The sequence below is a fragment of the Callospermophilus lateralis genome, chromosome 13 (genome assembly GCF_048772815.1).
Source record: "Callospermophilus lateralis isolate mCalLat2 chromosome 13, mCalLat2.hap1, whole genome shotgun sequence".
Lineage (NCBI taxonomy): Eukaryota > Metazoa > Chordata > Mammalia > Rodentia > Sciuridae > Callospermophilus > Callospermophilus lateralis.
Genome location: NC_135317.1, coordinates 48,931,183 through 48,951,728, shown reverse-complemented (window position 1 = coordinate 48,951,728; position 20,546 = coordinate 48,931,183). Strand labels below are relative to the sequence as shown.

The following is a 20,546-nucleotide window of genomic DNA, read 5'->3' as shown; positions in this document are numbered from 1 at the left end:
AGTCATTCACTTGAAAAATTAATCTGGTAACTTCTCTGAGTGCACTAGGCTGATTGGAGATTTTTTATTTAAACAGGAATTGAATTCAACATTGGCTCAACAGGTCGCTGAAACCAGTAATTTTGTACCATCTCCTCACAGCATGCAGGGAAGACACCCAGCTGGGACATCCAGGTAAGTTATTCCTTGTGCCACTTGATGCCCCAGTATCCTGGTTGGGGGACTTAACATCTCTGGGTTTCAGTTTTGTCAACTGTCAAATAAGTAATGATAGATATCAGGCATGGTGGCGCATGGCAACTTGGGAGGCTGAAGCAGGAGGGTCTCAAGTTCAAGACCAGTCTGGGAAACTTAGATAACCCTCAGCAACTTAGCAAAACACTGTCTCAAGATAAAAAGGACTGGGGATACACCCTGTGCTATATTGCTCCTGAATTCAACCCCATTTAAAAAAAATTAAAAAAAGTAATAATTGACATCATTTATTTTTCTTCTAGTGTGTGCCTAAAATTATGGTGAGCATTTTTGATACTTTTAATCATTGTAAAATAACTTGTAAGGAAGACTTTATCATTGTCCTTATTTTAGAGGACATTGAGAATTTGAAGTACTTGAGTACTTTGCCTAGCGTCATGTGGTAGGGGGTGTAGCTAGGATTTGAACCTGAGTTTCTTTGCTTCTATAGCCTTTTATCACTATCTTGTACTAGTGAATTAAATAGTGTTTCTGGTCACTCTCAACTCTTAAGTTTTCGAATTCTCATTATTCAAATAAAAAATGAAGGGGTAATAAATAAGTAGAAGGCAGGTTCAGTTTTTGTTGGTCTTTTATTCTTTCTTTAAAGTGCAGAGGATGTTGGGTGGGTGGGCTGATGGGCAAGAACTCCAGGCTAGAGTAGCTCTGCTGACTGTGCCTGATCAGCAGCAATGGGCAGCCCTCTCTTCTACCCTCTCCTGAGGTCTTGGCTATGGGTTCACCTGCAGAGTGGATGTCCTGTCCAATGCGTTCTGAGGACCATCTGAGATTGACACTGATATAAATAAGTGAAAAATCTCTCCTGTCCCCACTGCCAACCAAGAAAGACAGTTTTACCTTGAAAATGATCAAAGGCTCTACAGCTAATTTGGCACTTCTAATTTTGTATGGCTATGGTGGTAAGAAAGATACTGAGATTGAAGATACCCACATACTGTTTGGATAAAATAATTTTCTGAATTGTGAAAAAGGCGATTTCAAAATTGACAATTATACTGCTTTCACTAGACAAAAGATATGTTTTTACTAAGTATTATACATAAATATTTGATTATTTCACCAACATCCCTAGGAGTTTATATATTCAAACTGTCAAACACAGACCATAAAAACCTTTTTTGGTCTCTTTTTAGAAAAAAAAAATGCCTTTCACTTCATATTTGAAAATACATTTCTTATATAACAAAGATTTCCATTTTCACCTAATCCAGTTTGAGAATTTAAATGATATGTGTAATGTTAAATATATCTGATTTTTCTTTCTAGGAATGAGAAAGTTTTCAACTGCTTATACCCAAAGCCCAATGCAATTTTTAAGCTGATTTGTTTTCCCTGGGCAGGAAGTGGCTCCACTTATTTTGCCAAGTGGGGCCAAAACATTTATGATACTCTGGAAGGTATGTTGATTTTTATCGTTACCTAAGCAATCTAAGGTCAGATGACATGCACATATAGGAATTTGAGTTTGTTGAGTTTCTTGGATGTGTGGATTATAATTCTTATTTAACTTGGAAGTCTTCCAGTTATTATACCTTCAAAAATGTCTTCTCTGCCTCTCTCTTTCCTCTCTTTTTTTTTTATGCTGTCCCACTTGACACTGTCCCATACCTCCCTGAGATTCTGTTCAATTTTGAAACCTCTTATTCTCTATGTGTTTCCATTTAAATTTACTGCCCTCTCTTCCTAGGATCTTCTTTGTTAGTTGCTTTCCCCCCCAGCATTTTGAAATAATAATAATAATAATACTAAGGCTCGACCTGGTGCCTCATACATGCCAGGCAAGTGCTCTACCACTGAGCCACAACCCCAGCCCTCCTTTTAAATTTTGATGAAGTCCAACTTAGCAGGTTTTTTTTTTTTTTTAATATGAGAAGGTTTTTAGTTTGTACTTTTTAAGTTTTTTTTTCATTCAAGATCCTGTTTTAGTGTTATATCTGAATACTCATTGCCAAACCAAAGACCACCTACATTTTATTCTGTTATCTTCTAGAAGTTTTCTAGTTTTGCATTTTACATTTGATCTATGATCCATTTTGAGTTAATTTCTGTGAAAAGACTGCACCAGAATCTTTTCTTTTGTGTGTGTTTATAAATGCCTAATTGTTCCAGTGCCATTAAACAATCACATTCTTCCTCCATTGAATTATCTTTGCTCTTTTGGCAAAGTTCAGTTGACCGTATATGTATGGCAATTTTTGAGCTCTCTATTTTGTTCTGCCGGTCCATTTGTCTATTCATTCACCAATACCACGCTGTCTTGATTGCTGTAGCTTCACAGTAGGTCTTAAAATTAGGTAGTTTCAGTTCTTCATCTCTGCTCTTCTTCTTCAGTATTGTGTTAGCTTTTCTGATTCTTTTGCCTTTCTATATATACTTTGATTGGTTTTATGGTGCTAGAGATTGAATAAGGGCCTTGTACATGCTAGGCAAGAACTCTACTACTAAGGACACCCCCAACTCCCATTTAAACTTTAGAATTAACTATTAGTATCCACAAAATAATTTGTTAGATTTTAATTGAGATTGCATTGAAACTGTACTTCAAGTTGTAGAAAATTGACATCTTAACAATATTGTGTGTCCTCTTATCCATGAACATAAGGTATTTCATCATTTATTTAAATATCCTTTGATTTCTTTCATCAGAGTTTTATCACTTTCCTTATATAGATTTTGTACATATTATTAGATTTATGGCTAAATATCTGTCTCACTTTCTCTTTCTAATGGGAATATAAATGACATCAGTTTTTATTTCAAATTCCAATTGTTCATTTCTGATGTATAGGAAAACAATTTAATTTGTGATATTATTATTATTATTATTTTATACTGGGGATTAAACCTGGGGCACATTACCACTGAGCTTTTTAGAAAGGATATCCTTAAATTGCTGAAGCTGGCCTGGAATTCGTGATCCTCCTGCTTCAGCCTCTGAGTGATTATAGGCATGCAACACTATGTCAGCCTTGTCAGTTTTCAAGGGGGAACACCAGGTCTTTGATTTTAGAATGTTCTTCCTTTTTAATATGTAATGCTAAAAATTCTCCTCTAATTACTGCCTTAGCTGCACCTTACAATTTTCAATGTTTGATTTAATTTTCTTTCAGTTCACAATATTTTCTAATACTTCCCATGGCTTATTCTTTGACACCTGTTAATTAGAATTGTTTTGCTTGATTTTCAAGTACTTAGAATTTTTCCAGATAACTTTCTGCTATTTCTACCTAAATGTGTTATGAATCAGAAAATACATTTTGTATTGTTTCAGTTCTTTTAGATTAGATATGTGGTATGGCCCAGAATACAGTCTACTTTGGCAAATGTACCATTTCCACTAGAAGAATGTAGCATGATGTTCTCTAGTTCCAACCATTTATTGCCAAATACCATGATTTCATTCTTCTTTATGATTGTGTATATGGATTGCTTAATCCATTCATCAATTGACACCCAGTCCTTAAAAAAATATTGTTTTTGAAATGGGGTTTCCCTAAGTTGCCCAGGCTGACCTCAGACTTTCAATCCTCCTGTCTCAGCCTCCCAAGTCATTGGGAATGCAGTTTTGTATCATTGCACCTGGCTTGCCCCTTATTTTGAAGTCCATTTTGTCTGATATGAATTACAGTCATTCTCATTTTCCTTTACAATTTTTTTTCATGATTTATCTTTTCCTATTCTTTTATCTTTTCTCTGTGATTTATACTTAAAACTTGTCCCTTATAGATAGCGTGTAGATATATTTTGCTGTGTTCATGTCAATCTGATTATCTCTGCCTTTTAATTGGAGTGTTTGAGTCTTCATGTCATTATAATATTTAATATGGTTAGATTAAATCTACCATCTTGCAATTTGTTTTCAAATTTGTACCATATTTTTTTTTCTTTTATCTTCTCTTTACTTTGGAATTTGTTTTTCTTTTTTAAAGACTTTCATATACCTCCACCACTGGGTGATTAGCTCTAAATCACTGTTTTATTTCTTAGTTTTTTTTTTTTTTAACATTTCCAATATGCTTTTTTAATTTATCACAATCAACATCCAAATTTAATTATACTGCTTCATTTTCTTTTTTTTAAATATGTTTTTTTAAGAGAGAGAGAGAGAGAGAGAGAGAGAGAGAGAGAGGGAATTTTTTTAATATTTATTTTTTAGTTTTCGGCGGACACAACATCTTTGTTTGCATGTGGTGCTGAGGATCGAACCCAGGCCACACGCATGCCAGGTGAGCGCGCCACCACTTGAGCCACATCCCTAGCCCCTATACTACTTCATTTTCCATGAAATGTTACAAGAGTCAAAAGAGCATTGTTACTCATTCCCCATCTTGAACTTTGTGCTATTTTCAATAATACAATTTCCTACATATTATTTCTGTGTAGTCAGTTGTCTTTTGTAGTGATTTTAAAATCAAGAAAAATCTTTTGTATTTATCTACATGATTTTCTTTGTTCAAGTAGACCCCAAATTTCCATCTGACATTTTTATTCTGCCTAAAGAAGTTTCTTTAATATTTATTTAAGTGCAAGTCTGCTGCATTGAATTCTTTTGGGTTTGTGTGTTTAAAATGTCTGTAGTTTTCACTTTTGAAATATATATAGTCACAAGTTATAGAATTCCAGCTTGTCAAATGTCCTCTCCCATATTGTCCTCTGGCTTGAAGTGTCTGACATGAAATCTACAATTGTTCTTACATTTGCATCTCTAGGCCTCTCTTCTTTGGATGTTTAAGATTTTTTAATTATGTTTTTCACAATTTGATTATGACTTGCCTTGATGTGGTTTTTGCTATTTATTCTGTTTGGATTTTTTGGATATGTGACTTTATAATTTTTATCAAATTTGGAAATATTAAGCTATTATTTCTTCAAATGTTTATTTCCTTACTCTCTGCTCTCCTACTGGGACTTCAACTATATTTATGCTGAATTCATTCATATTGTACCCACAGGATACTCATCTATTTTTCCCCTTTGGTCCTATGCCCTCTATGCTTAATTTTGGATAGTTTCATTTTCTAAATGATCCAAGTTCATTATTACTTTTTCTTCATGTCTAATCTGCTGTTAATCACATCTGGGGTGTGTGTGTGTGTGTGTGTGTGTGCGCGCGCGCGCGCACGTGTGTGTTTAATTTTGGAGATTTTATTTCACATCTCTAGAAGTTCCACTTGGGTCTTCAAAAAAATCTTCCTCTTCTCATCACATTTATGTTTATATATATATATATATATATATATATATATATATATATATATATATATATATATATATTACTGTGCATATTCATAATAGCTGTTTTAAGGTTCTAACCCCATCAATTGTTATTTCTTGTCTATTTCTCATGTTTGCATCCCCTCCCCCACTCCTGGAAACATATTATGAGTCATGTGTTCCCACTTTTTCAGTATGTCTGGTGAATTCTGATTAGATCCTAGACTTTGTGATTTTTTTATATTATTGATTGCTGGATTTTGTTGAACTCCTTTAAATAACACACTGCTATTTGGGATCAGCTTGGTTCTTGATTCTGGAAAGACTTACTCTGTGTGTGTATTCATGAGGAGATACTTGTCAGTGCATTTTAAGGGAAATACTGGATGCTTGTAACACAGGTGCTACTTTGATACTACTAACAGGTTCACTTAAGAGTTATTTTTTCAACTTCATTTTTTTTCATACTGTTAAGGTAATATAAACTAACTTTAAATTTGCTTTGGTTAAAGATGTCTAAGGGCAGACTCCTGTAAAGAAAATAAAAAGGGAGACACAGAGACAAGGTGCAGAGGCAGGAAAGTGGCTCTTGTCCAAGTGACCATGTTTATTTATACCAATAGGTTACATTAGGTCATTAGTACCATAACTACATTATTGTTTAAAGTATCTGTAAGGTTGCTTATTCTGCAATTACATTTCATAGTTACAATATGCAATGGCAGGAGCTTTGTGCAGCTCTTAAGAAAGTCCATTGTTAAAGTTAGTGGGCAGATTCAGTAGGACCGGAGCTTGGTGAAACATTGTAGTTATCTAGCAAGGAAGTCCCTTTATTCCCAGGAGTTATGCCTAAGATCAAGGTCAAAACTGATAAAACTCTTAACACAGAGCTTCCTTGTGAAGAACATTGCTACAGGGGCCAGGCATCCTGTGTCTTTTATATGGAAGTTTCCCAGCAACCAGACATTCTGTGCCTTTGCACAGAAACTTCCTAGCCACTAAGCATGCCACAATCACAAAGTTTATAAGAGACCCCAATCCCAACCCACATCCAGAGTCAAAACCAGAAACTTCTGCTTTCTTCTTTGCCATTAGGAGAATATCCTTTTTTCCCCCCCTCACAATTTCTTCATGGAGGTTTTAGAGTTTAGAGTTTACTGGTTTTATGTAGAGGACTCAGTTCTGACTCTCAAATTTAAAGCATTCCAATGTCTTGTCTCCCAACTCTTTTGGTCAGCTTCTTTTTTTTCTTATTATTTATTTGTAAACTCCAAGTATCTATTTTTGTGACAGGTCTTGGGAATACAATGTTGAATGAAATAGAAATTACCTCTGGCCTTATAGAAATGTACATTCATTGGGTGATACAATTATTAAGGAGGTAATTTTTTTAAAATTATCAAAATTGACAAATTATACATATTTATAGTGTACAATATCATTTTGATATATGTATACATTATGGAATGGCTAAATTCTTTTGGTCAGCTTTGAAAGCTGGTGTTTTATTTTTCTGATAGAAGCAATGGCTGTCAGAATTACCATTTCATTGTTACATACTCACTTCTGAAAATTTTAGTTCCCTCTTATTTTATTCTTCTTCTAGGTTTTCCCTTTACTATGATCTAGACTATGCATCTAATTGCTTGCATATTTCATCTATCTATTTATTTATCATTTCTAGGTATTTTATGTTGTTTTTCTTATCAGCAAATTCTAAACTTTTACTCACTGGACTTGGTCATAATTTGCTTCTTTGGAAGTGCTCACATTGTTTAAATATAAGACCCTTTAAACATCACAGTACCCCATTCATTATCTGAATGTACTTACTTGTGTTTCCCAATATCCAGTCTCCTGTTTAAGACTTGCTGGAAGAGAAAGTCGACTGGAAGAACCTTTTGCAAATGACATCAACCATGTAGTTGAGGAAATTGTTCATGCCCTGCTGCCAATCATCCAGGATAAACCATTTGCATTTTTTGGCCACAGGTATTTAAATATTCTAAAAGACAGCTGGGGTAATTTCTTCACCAATTCATGGTTAATGCAGAACTTCAATGAACATTGAAGTTATGAAAAATTTAGCATAAATCTGTTATTGTTTTCTCAGGATAAATTCCCAGTATTTAATTTGAATAAGATGCTTTTTGTTAACACTCTTGATATGTGTTTCCAAATTATCTGCACTTCACATTCCACTTATGGACATGGGGCTGGGTTGCCCTTTATTTCATAAGACCTATAAATAATGCAATTTGCAGATGAATCATCCCTTGTTTTTTTTTTCTACAAAATATATCTACATATCTATAATTGTTCACAAACTTTTGGGTCCCAGTATCCTTTTATACTTTCAGGATGCATTGAGAACTTCAAATATCTTGGGTTTATACGTGATGTATCAGTCAATATTTACCATATTAGAAAGTACAATTAAGAAGTTTTAAATATTTTTAATTACTAATTTATCTAAAAATAATACTAACAAGCAGGTATGGTGGTACATGTCTATAATCCTAGTGACTCAGAAGGCTGAGTTCAAGGCCAGCCTCAGCAACTTAGCAAGGCCCTAAGCAATTTAGTGAGACCCTGTGTCAAAATAAACAATAGAAAAGGCTGGAGATATAGCTCAGTGGTTTAAGAGCTCCTGGGTTCAATACCGCCCCACTAAAAAGAAACCCCAAACCAAAAACATAACACTAATAGCCTACATATATTGTTGAATAAATAATGTATTTTTATGAAAAAGACTATATTTTACCCCCAAAAAATTGTAATGAGAAAAACAGCATTGCTTTACACTTTTGCAAATCTCTTTACCTGCTGGCATGACAGAAGGCAGCTGGAATCTAATCTCTCTGCATTTGCATTCTTGCAATATCCCATATCATATAACCTCTGGAAAAATCCACTATGTACTCATGTGAGTAAAAAAGGCAAATAACATTTTAGTGTTATCCTGAAAATAGTTTTGATTTGCTTGGCTACCGATTGGAGTCTCAGAAATTCCCAGAACTCCTCAAACCCCAATTCTTTAAGAACTGCTGATATAAACCTAATGATACACATTTTTAAGGCAGAAAAAGGAAATTTACATGAATTTCAAGCCTGTGTGTGTTAATCAGCTTTCCATTACTATACTAAATACCTGAGATAATCAATCTGTAGGGAGAGAAGGTTTACTTGGCTCATAGTTTTGAAGGTTTCAATCTATGATTTCTTGGTCCTGCTACTTTGGGTCTATGTCAGAAATATGTGGCAGAACAAAACCACTGACTTCATCACCTGGCAGTTAAAGAGGGGAAAAGGAAGGGGCTGGGATCCCACAAATCCACTTCAGAGGCACTTTCTCAATAACCTAAAGACTTCCCACTAGGCCCCACCTCTTAAAAATTTTTCCTAATAACACCATGCTGGGGACCAAACCTTTAACACAAAACCTTTGAGGACATTCCAGATCCAAACTATAGCACTGGGGACATCGGTACTAGTGTGTTTGAAATACTCTTTATGTTGACACTAATGATAATAAAATAATTATTAACCAATTAACTTACACTTTTGATTCTTTCATGATCATTGCCGTATTTATGATATTGTACCATCATGAATCTTGCTGAACAGTTACCTTTATGTTTGTCTTTACACAAGTTAGTTTGGGATCCTACATTGCTTTTATGACTTCCCTGCACCTAAAAGAAAAATATAAGCTGGAGCCCGTGCACTTGTTTGTGTCAAGTATGACTACCCCCCATGTAAGTACTTTCATTTTCTTTGGAAAGAGGAGGGGAGGGGAGAGAAATGGGGGAATAAAAATCAGGATGCTGTTTTCCTTTTGGGCAAGCTTTGGCATGGTAAGGCCTGGATGATGGCAGGGAGACTATTTGCGATTGAGAATCCTCAGATCTCTTTCAATGCCATTCTGTTCATTTCTCGGAAGTGCCCTTCATCAGTTCCCTGATAATCACATGCGCTGCTTTTGCACCTCTGAGCTCATACTCCACTTTGGGAATTTAAAACTTAATCAATTTTCAGAAAAGTGACTGACTAGAGCCAGGAAAGAATCCTTAAAATTTGAAAAGGGGACAGTGATGTCAAACTTCTGTGACTTTTAGTTTAAAGTGTGCTTCCTGCTACTCTACCTCTCCTCTCCTTAAAAAGTCAGTGTCTGGCCTGGGATTCTGAGTTTGGAATGCCATTTTGGTGACATGATGAGACTCAAGTCACTGAGAAACTTTCTTTCCCCTGCTTTCATAGAGAAAGAATTCTCTCCTGAAGTCTTTAGATGAAGAGCTCCATTTGCCAGCCTTGATTTAAGGACTTGACTTTAGATAGAAAGCTTTTGTTTATGAGCAAGCTTGTTTTATACTGCCTTGTCCTGTGTTTGTTGATGTTTCCAGTCAAAGGCCTGGCCTAAAATTCCCAAGCTTAACGAATTGACAGAAGAAGAAATAAACTCTCTCCTTATAGAGTTTGGAGGCACCCCCATGAGTTTTTTTGATGATGAACGACTTTTACAACAAAGTATTCCCAAACTGTTGGCAGATATTCAGCTTATTGGCAATCACAGGTAAGTAACTGAGACAATTTTGTGTGTGGATGTTTATAGAACAATACAGATTGGCAGTTCTCAGAGGGTGTGGATATGGAAAGGTAATATTCAAGGAGTTGGATTCCATTTCCTTTGGGACCGTTTGTAATATTTGTACTGGCTTAGAATGGAGACTGAGCACAGACATTGTATTTATAAAGATGACTAGCACATCTTTTCTTTAAAATACATACATAAAAATATATATTATATATGCTGCATATATAAATACATTTATATGTTGACATGCATGTTGTATCATATAATGGGTATTTATTGAATAAATGCCAAAGCATTCTCATCTTCTTAGCAGGATCAGCGGGAATGGATCACTACTCATTATTAAGTGTGGGGTAGTTGTTAAATGAGCAGTAGTTGGCTAAGCTTGCTTTATTGTGAATTTGTTCCAGAACTCCTGTAGCTTCATGACATCACCTTTTTTCCTTGTCTCATGGGATGTCTGGATTAATGCTTGAATTTCTGACAGAACTGAAATCCTAAGGCTCTGTCAATCTTCCCCTAACAACCTAAGTCTACAAATGACTTTTCTTAGTCTACCATCCCCAGAGCTATCACTGTGGGACCAGCATTGGACCCTAGTCACCCTTATATACTGTCATGCATTGCTTCTATTTTGCCTGATCCTTGTTCTCTTGGTTTAAGTTCCTTGAAAGCAGACATTTGGGCCTATATTACTTGTTTTTCATCCACAAAGCCTGGAACAGGCATTGGGCCACCATGGGCTGTGCTTGCTACTGGACATTTACATAGATAGCTTACAAAGAGTAAAACAGATGTGCAGCACCTTTAGGACTGAGATAAGCATTTCCATTTTCACACATCTCCTCCCTCACTGCCTATCTTCAATATGCTGTACAGTTCACAGTTAACCTCCTAGATATCCTACGCCTATCTATCTTACATCTCTATCCCGAGCATCTTAGTCTAAATGTCATTCTTATAAGACTAAGCTGAGCACAGATTCGGGATCAAGAAATGCCAAAGAAAGAAAAAAAAAAAACAAAACAACAACCTTGATATTACAAAAAAAGCTACAGTAGCTGGGCACAATGGCACACACCTATAATTCCAGTGGCTCGGGAGGCTGAGGTAGGAGAACTGGGAGTTCAAAGCCAGAAAGAAACTAAGTGAGGCCCTAAGCAGCTCAGTGAGACCCTATCTCTAAATTAAATATAAAATAGGGCTGGGGATGTGACTCAGTGGTTGAGTGCCCCTGAGTTCAATCCCTGGTACCACTGCCCCCTGGGGGAGGAAGCTAGAGTAATAAATCTTCATGGCACTAGCATAAAAAAAACCTCTTCAACCAAGGGACAGAATCAGAAGCCCCTGGAAATAAACCTATGCACTTAAGGTTATCAAGAAAAGTGCCAAAATATAGAAGAAGGAAATGACACTCTCTTCTTTCCTTAATAAATGGTACATAGCCATATGCAAAAGAAGGAAACTGGACCTTTGCCTTACACTGTATATAAAGATCAACTAAGAAAGACTAAAGATTTAAATACAAAACCTGACAATGAAAACTTCATGGGACAGTCAGGGAAAGCTCCGTGACATTGGCCTGGGCAGTCAATTTTTGGATATGATCCCAAAAGCACAGGAAACAAGCAAAAATTGACAATTGGGATTATATCAAAAAGCTTTTCCATAATAAAGAAAACAATGAACAGAGGAGAAGACCTATGGATTAGGAGAAAGTATCTGAAAATCATACATCTAATAAGAAGTTAATATCCAAAATGCATGAGGAACTCAAAGAACCAATAGCAAGAAAACCACTTGATGTAAAAATGGGCAAAGAACCTAAATACACATTTCTCAAAAGAAGTTGTGCAAAACAGATATAGGAAAAAGTGCTCAACATTGCCAATCATCAGGGAAATGCAAATCAAAACCAAAATGAAATGTCATCTCTGATAACCTGAGGATGGTTATTATCCAAAAGACAAAAGATATTAAGTGCAGGAAAGAATGTGGAGAAAAAGGAACACTTGTTCACTGTAGCCATAATGTGAATTAGTACAGCCATTGTGGAGAACAGGGGTGCCTCAAAAAAAAAAAAAAAAAACAAAGAAATAGAATTACCATATTAGTTTATTAGGAGATCTGCACTCCCGTGTTTATTGTTGCATTATCCATAAGACCCAGACACGGAATCAGTCTAAGCCTACATCAGCAAATAAAGAAAATGTATCTATACACAGTGAAATAATATTTAGCCTTAAAAAGAACAAAATCCTGTCACTTGTGACAGCATGGATTAAGTGAAAATAAGTGACATTATATTAAGTGACATTATATTAAGTGAAAATACACCAGGCAGAGAGAGACAAAAAGTGCACAGTCTCACTAATGTGTGGAAACTAAAATGGGAACCAACAGAAGTAGAGGGTAGAATGGTGGCTACTCATTGCTGGAGATTTGGGGAGGATGGGGAGATGCTGGCCAGAGGGTACTATGTTTCAGTTACAGAGGAGTTTTGGAGACCTATTAGCATGATGACTATGGTTAATGACAATGTAATATACATTTCAAAATCCCTAAGACAGTAGGTTTTAAATGCTCACACCATAAAAAAATTATGTCAAGTAATGAATGTGCTAATTAGCTTGACTTAATTGATCCATAATGAATGCATATATCAAAATATCACCTTGCATGCCATATATATAATTATTACTTGCCAAATAAAATTAAAATTTTTAAAAATTAAAAATAATCCACATTGCTATGAATATTCAATAAAATAACATATAGAAAAGCTTGTTTTATAATAATTAAACCTTGCACAATAGTCAAATATTAAGGCTTAACTTAATGTTAATGCCTTAAAAAATAAAATACTTGGGAATCAACAAAAGAGGTGAAAGACCTCTAAAATGAAAACTACAGAAAGCTAAAGAAAGTAATTAAAGTAATTAAAGAAGAGCTTAAAATATGGAAAGATCCACCTTGTTCTTGGATAGGCAGAATTATTATTGTCAAAATGAGTATACTACCAAAAGTGCTATATAGATTTAATGCAATTCCAATCAAAATCCTAATGACATTCCTCATAGAAATAGAAAAAGCAGTTATAAATTCATCTGGAAAAATAAGAGACCCAGAATAGCTAAAGCAATCCTTAGCAAGAATAGTGAAGCAGGTGGCATCACTTTACCAGACCTTAAACTATACTACAGAGCAATAGTAACTAAAACAGATGGGTAGATTAATGGTACAAAATAGAGGACACAGAGACAAACCCACATAACTACAGTTATCTTTTATTAGACAAAGGCTCCAAAACCATACATTGGAGAAAAGGTAGCCTCTTCAACAAATGGTGCTGGGAAAATTGGAATTTAATATGCAACAAAATAAAATTAAACCCCTATTTCTCACCAGGCACAAAACTCAACTCAAAGTGGATCAAGGACCTAGGAATTAAACCAGAGACACTGTACCTATTAGAAGAAAAAGTAGGCCCAAATCTCCATCATGTCAGATTAGGCCCCAACTTCCTTGATAAGACTCCTATAGCACAAGAATTAAAATCAAGAATCAATAAATGGGATGAATTCAAAGTAAAAAGCTTCTTTTCAGCAAAAGAAACAATCAGTGAGGGTAATAAAGAGACTACATTTTGGGAGCAAATTTTTACCACATGCACATCAGGTAGAGCACTTATCTCTAGAATATGTAAAAACCAAATAACCCAGTCAATAAATGGGCCAAGGAACTGAACAGGCACTTCTCAGAAACAAATATAATGAAAAAATGTTCAACATCTCTAGCAGTTAGAGAAATGCAAATTAAAACCACTCTAAGATTTTATCTCACTCCAGTCAAAATGGCAGCTATCAAGAATACAAACAACAATAAGTGTTGGTGAGGATGTGGGGGAAAGGGCACACTCATACATTGCTGGTGGGACTTCAAACTGGCCCAGCTAACATGGAAAGCATTATGGAAAATCCTTGGAAAACTGGGAATGGAACCATTATTTGACCCAGCTATTCAACAGCATACTACAGGGTCACAGCCACATCAATGTTTATAGCAGCACAATTCACAATAGCTAAACTGTGGAAGCAACCCAGATGCCCTTCAGTAGATGAATGGATAAAGAAAATGTGATACACACATGTGCGTGCGCACGCACACAATGAAATATTATTCAGCATTAAAAGAGAATAAAATCATGAAATTGATAGGTAAATGGATGCAGTTGGAGAATATAATGTTAAGTGAAGTTAGCCAATCTCCCAAAACCAAATGCCAAATATTTTTTCTGATTTAAGGAAGCTGATTCATAATGGGGTTGGGGTGGGGAACTGGAGGATTAGATGAACTCTAGATAGGGCAAAGGGGAGGGAGAGGAGGGAGTGGGCATGGATGTAGGAAAGACAGTGGAATGAGATGGCCATCACTACCCTAAGTACATGTATGAAGATACAAATGGTGTGACTCTACTTTATGTACAACCAGATATATGAAAAATTGTGTTCTATATGTGTAATATGGTTTGTAATGCATCCTGCTATCGTATATAGCAAACTAAAATTTAAAAATATATTAAAAATTATATATATCCACCTGATATCAACATAGTCACCTTAATAGGTATTTCATGCAGTAGTTTAAATTTCAAGGTATGCTTTTTTCTTCTTTTTCTTTTTTTTTTTTTTTTAGCCTTGTCACAGAGAATGGCTGACCTTCATTTTTTTTTTCTAGGAGAATATACCTCCACATACTTCTTTGGTATTTTTATATGAATGCCTTGAGTTGTTTTTAGCAAACCTTTATGGTTCTTCTTCTTTACTACATTTTTTTGGGGGAATTGATTTTTAAAAGGTGATAACATCTATTATTTTTAAAAAAGAATTCACTTACTACTACTATCAAAACCCTTTCTGCCTGTGTCTCACCAGCTGTGAGATTCTGAGCATGTTTCTTTAGCACCTTGTTCCATCTGTGCAAGGAAAGGGTAAAAAGAATAACTCAAGTAACTAACTACAGGTCCTTAGTTTGGATTTTACATTTAACTAACCACAGGCCATTTTTAAAAACAAAACAAGAAAAAAACTCACTAGCATTCTATTGTTTTTCACTCTGAATAAACCTCCCAAACACAAAAAATAAAACATACATCAGTCCTAGAAATAATCCACTCCTAGAAGAAAGAAAACATCTTAACATTCTCACCCTCACTCAGGTGAATCAAGTTGCTGTAGCTATAATCACTATCAGTTTCCTCCAGTTCCAAAAGTTCTCCCCAAACCCTGTTCTTTGATTCTTCCCTTCCTCTCTTGCTCCTTCCCCTTTCTCAGTCTGTGTGTTTCAGCAGGCCTTGGCTCTTAGCTCTTTCTAATATAAATAAAATTAGGCCCAGCACATCTCTCAGTCCTTCCCTATCACCTACCATCAAAGCTCAGAGCTTGGGGTCCAGAGTGGAGATGCGACAGCTAGGCATTTTCAAAGCTCTGAAGTCTCTTGCCTGGATGACTGTCCTACTTCCCCTCTCTTCTGTGGTCCCGATTCTACAGGCACTATGCTGTTTGATTTTTGTCCCACATCTCTCTCTCTCTCTCTCTCTCTCTCTCTTTTTGTACTGGGTATTGAACTCTTTCTTTTGAGACAGGGTCTCATCAAATTTCTTAGAACTTCACTGGTGCTGAGGCTGGCTTTGAACTCACAATCCTCCTGCCTCAGCCTCCCAAGTCGCTGCGATTACAGGTGTGTGCCACTGCATCGGGCTGTCCCACAGCTCTGGAATGATGCCTTTGCTAAGCTTTTATTCTCTTTAATATTTCTCTGTGGATAATTTCTACTGGCTGACTTCAAATTCACTGACTGTTTCTCTGGCTGTGAGTAATAATAAGCCTCTCACAGGAACTCTTCATATCTGTGGCCGGTTATTTCAAGAAATTCCATTTGATTTCTAAGGTTTTCATGTCTCTAAAAAGACAATCCTTGTTTGCATATGCACATTGTCTACCTTTCCACCAAGTCAATTGACATATTATTCCTAGGTATTTTGAAGTCCTGTTTGATAGTTGCAACATCTGGGTCTTATTCATACCCGATTCTTTTGACTGTTTTGTCCCTTAACAGTGAATTGTTTATCTCTTGTTTTCTTGTGTGTCTGAAAATTGTTATTGAAATTTTATGTATAAAGTTTTAAAGCTTTTTATACTTTTTAGAATAAAGTATTAGTAGATGCAGAAATGAATCTGTGATGGGAATTTGAACACATCTCTCTTTCTGCCCTTCCTGGGGGGAGATCCAATTAATGTAGACTGGAATTGAGCTGAATTTGGATTTTGATGTTGCTATGGTTACCTTCCTGCACCACCAGTTCCCTGTTTCTGTGGTGTTAAAGTGGGTATGAGGCTGCTGGAGTGTCTTTCTTTTTCCTCAATGGTCCTGCTTCATCTCCAACCTTCATTCTTCCCTGAGACTGAGGACAATCTCTCCCCTTCTATGGCTTCCCCCCCCCCGCCCCCAGTGTAGACGGCTGTTCTTGTTACTGGATGTGGGCTACCAGAGTTCTTGGGCATCTAGACTGTCTCAAGCATCCCCCTCGGTAGGCCCTCTGTGTCTGGGATTTGTGGGTGGGACTTTCTCAGGCTGACTCTCTCCTCTCCCTGTTATAGACAAATCTTGCCTCATGTCTCTTGGTTGGCCTGGATGGAAAATCCTTGCCTCTTCCCAGGAGCAGCAGACCTCTGCTTCATTGGGTTTGTATTTTGTTTTGCAGTGCTGGGATGGAATCCAGGGCCTTTCGCTCGCTAGACAAGCACTCTGCCACCTGGTTACCCGCCTAGCCACTCTCTGCTTGGATTTGCTCTAGAATTGTGTCATACTCCTTCCCCGAGGGTAGAGGGTTGTGTCGGTCCTTCCCCAGCAGCCAGGGGTCTTCCTCTATGCCCTGCCATGAGGTGTTCCTGCCTCTCTCCAGCAGTATAAGGCAATTGCTTAGAATGAGGGAAGGGCCCAGGTAGGTGGCAGTGTTAGTTCCTGTCCCACTGCCACCACTTACCTGCTGTCCCCTTTCCCCTCAGAGGGGGCTCCCTTTGGCCTCTAGCTTTGCTCCCAATCTTTCTTGTGGACCACTAGTGGAGGCCCATGGAAAAGAGCCTGTAAGTCGGAGTGAATCCCACTGACCCACCACCCCACACTGGGACTCCAGCTCCTGTCAAAACTCCAGCTGATTTGAGACACCTCTTTGGCAATTGGCTAGGACTGAGCCTAGGACACCCCCACTTCTCATTAGAGGGCCTGCATGTGCCCTGCGCCACAGCTTCCCATGAGTTAATCTGTTGTTCCCCCATACTCTGAGGGTGGGAGTCACTCTCCTAGTTTTTACATCCTAGACAGGAGAGAAATCCTCGCCTGGGCTATTGGAAGAGACCCTTAGTCGGTTCTCTCGTGCAACCCTGTCCCCTTCCAGCCCTTTCCCCACACTGTATCCAGGGGGGTGAGTGTCAAGTTTGACCACGACTTAAACGCTTTGTGACTTACCATTCTGAGGATGGCCACATTCCTCCATGTGGCCTGCTCCTGGCCCTTGCCTATTCTTCACCTTGATTTCTCCCAATATCCCCTTCAGCCTCTGAGCAATACATTGAACCCCTTTCCTCCTTCCCTGCAGCCTCTGTCCTCTTTGCTCAGTTCTTTCGTATTCATTCAGATCTTAGATGCTGCCCACTTCCTCAGGGAGACCCAACTTGACCCTAGCCTGTCCTCCCTCCTGTCCCATGCTCTCAGATCACCTGGCTTGGGAGTACTTCCTTCTCTCTTCAGTTGTCTGATTATTTCATGCACATCTCTCTCCCTGCCAGTCTCTCAGATGTAGGAGGGCGGGGCCTGAATTTGTTTATTTGCAGGTCCCCAGCCCCCAGCATCCAGCTCAGTAAATATATCTGTGCTGTGAAACGGAGGTGGTGAAATGGAGGCTGAACCCACTCTTGTTCTGTGCATGAGAACCTTCCCTGGACCGTGGAGAGAGCTGGGAGAATCAGAGAGGTTATGTCTGGGCCACAGCAGCCAACAGCACTGGTTGAAACCAGCCTCACCCTCACCCTGGGCCCCCAGCACCATCCTGCTGCCCGCTGTACATTCTAGAACTTAGATGAGGTTGGAAAATGGCCTGGATCACAGTGAGGCTCAGGCAGGTTCTGATAGGGAGAAGTGTCCCTGGTGAAAAACTGTTTGCATTGTGGGAAGAGCCAAAGGTGAGCCTCCTGTTTCACTTCAGGGAAGCTATTAAGAGGATGAGGTTCTGGGTGTTGCTTAATCAGCTCTTTTTTGTCTACAGCTTTGACAAACCCTCTAAGGCCGTTCTTGCTTGTGACTTAACATGTTTTGTTGGATCTGAAGACATAATAAAGGATATAGAAGGTGAAATTATTTTTTATAGTTTTGGGTATTTTATTGAAATTATATGTCTGGTGATTTTCAGCAAATGTCAACTATCAGTGCAGTGAACAAGAATTTCATCCCAGTTTTATTTATTTATTTATTTTTTAAAGAGAGAGAAAGAATTTTTTAATATTTATTTTTTAGTTTTCAGCGGACACAACATCTTTGTTTGTATGTGGTGCTGAGGATCGAACCCGGGCCCACGCATGCCAGGCGAGCGCGCTACCGCTTGAGCCACATCCCCAGCCCCCAGTTTTATTTAGTATAGATGGAGAGGTACTGATCACATATAAAATGAAAGAACACAGCTGGGCATGATGGTGAATGCCTGTGATCCCAGCAGCTGAGGCAGAAGGATCACAAGTTCAAGTTTAACCTCAGCAACTTAGTGAGGCCCTAAGCAACTTAGTGAGACTCTGTCTCAAAAAACAAAGGTTGGGGTGGGGGGCGCTGGGGAATGGCTCAGTGGTAAAGTGCCTCTGGGTTTAATCCCCAGTAGAGGGGTGGTTGGGAATACTAGTAACAACATTGATAGGTGTTAGAGAAAATAAAAATACAGGATGCATAGAACCTGACACCTTGGAAATAACTACCATTGGGTATCATCAGCTCTTAGATAAATACTATCTGGAAATAAGTATTTTGTTTTAGATGGCAAATGTCATTTGTTATTAAATACAATTTTGTTTACTTTTAGCCTGGAAAGATACGACCAATGGAACTGTTGATATTCACGTGCTGCCAGGAAATCACTTTTATCTTCTGGAACCTGACAATGAAAACTTCATCAAGAACTATATAATCAAGTGTCTAGAACTGTCAATGCTTGCTGACTTTTAGGTATTTTTTCCTTTATAACCTTCGGTTATACAGATGTAGCTCAGTAGTTTTATTCAGAGATTGGAAATCACATATTTTCTACTGTCAGGATAATTTATTATATAAGAATGCATTTCTCCCTTGAGCAATTATGTATGTGGGGACAAAAGACAAAGATGTAAAACACACTTCTGGCAGAGTACGTTTTTATTAGAATTTCATTCAATTTGCATCCGTGGAAATTTTGCCAACAAAATTAATGCTTGGTAAATTATCATTTTTCCCTTCAATTATTTATCATTTTTTTTTCTAGTGCTGGGAATCAAAACCAGGGTCTTGCACATACTAGGCAAGCTTTCTGCCACTAAACTATAGCCCTTAGCCTTCTTCGATTATTTTAAAATGATTAGCATATGCTTGATGTATCTTTTGAAATACAGAGCAGTCCTATTTAATAAGAAAATGTAACCTATCGATTTATGATGCGAAGGCAGCCATATACAATTATTACCTGTATCAACAAATCCTCAGAATGCCTTCGAGCTCAGCCTTCTTCATAACCAGCTCCTTCTACATGAATTACTGGGTGGGGTCTGTGGTTCTGCTAATGACTGATGGACTCAGGGTGAGCCTTTCAAGGACAAACAACCTGGAGTCTACTCATGGGTGTTTGTAGTGGTCAAGCATGAAGGTTAAGCCAAAAAGGCTGCCTTGGCCTCACTGTGACTTGAACTTGGCATGGAAACAAAATGGAACATTTGGAAACAAACAAGAATCCAAGACAAAAAGAGTAGCAGAAATAGAGTAAATGATCTGCGTCACAACAATGGCAGAAACTACAAGTGGATCCACAGATGCCTCCTGAAGGGACTGAAGCATGGAGGTATCCTGGGGCTGCCTGGGCCATCTCTTCAAGGCCTGACCAGTGCAGTCAAGCCCCTCCCCACTGCCCATTTCCTTCTTTCCATCACACCTTTACAGTAAATTCGACTAACTTAATGGGACTGATGTCTCTTCCTTATAGCTCACACTGCTTAACATAATACTAATTATTAAAATGTTAACTTTTAAAGCATCTGCATATTTATATTTATTTATATTTACATAATATGACCATTCATTTCATTAAAATAATATGGGCAGTAGGGTCTTAGAAAACAAGATTAAGGAAAATGCATATAGGAGACATTTTCCCAAAACTTATCATAACATTTTAAACCAAGTACAAATAATACAA

General features: G+C 37.5%; 1 protein-coding gene across 1 annotated transcript in view; it reads left to right on the top strand.

Moving 5' to 3' along the window:
* Positions 1 to 20,546, top strand: part of Olah (oleoyl-ACP hydrolase) — a 68,433-nt gene extending 47,887 nt beyond the window's left edge. The window contains exons 2-8 of the mRNA XM_076831480.1: positions 77 to 174; positions 1,522 to 1,652; positions 7,323 to 7,461; positions 9,128 to 9,227; positions 9,873 to 10,042; positions 18,387 to 18,469; positions 19,188 to 20,546. Coding sequence (XP_076687595.1) covers positions 77 to 174; positions 1,522 to 1,652; positions 7,323 to 7,461; positions 9,128 to 9,227; positions 9,873 to 10,042; positions 18,387 to 18,469; positions 19,188 to 19,330 — 864 coding nt within the window. The 3' untranslated portion in view covers positions 19,331 to 20,546. The remainder of the gene's footprint in view (positions 1 to 76; positions 175 to 1,521; positions 1,653 to 7,322; positions 7,462 to 9,127; positions 9,228 to 9,872; positions 10,043 to 18,386; positions 18,470 to 19,187) is intronic.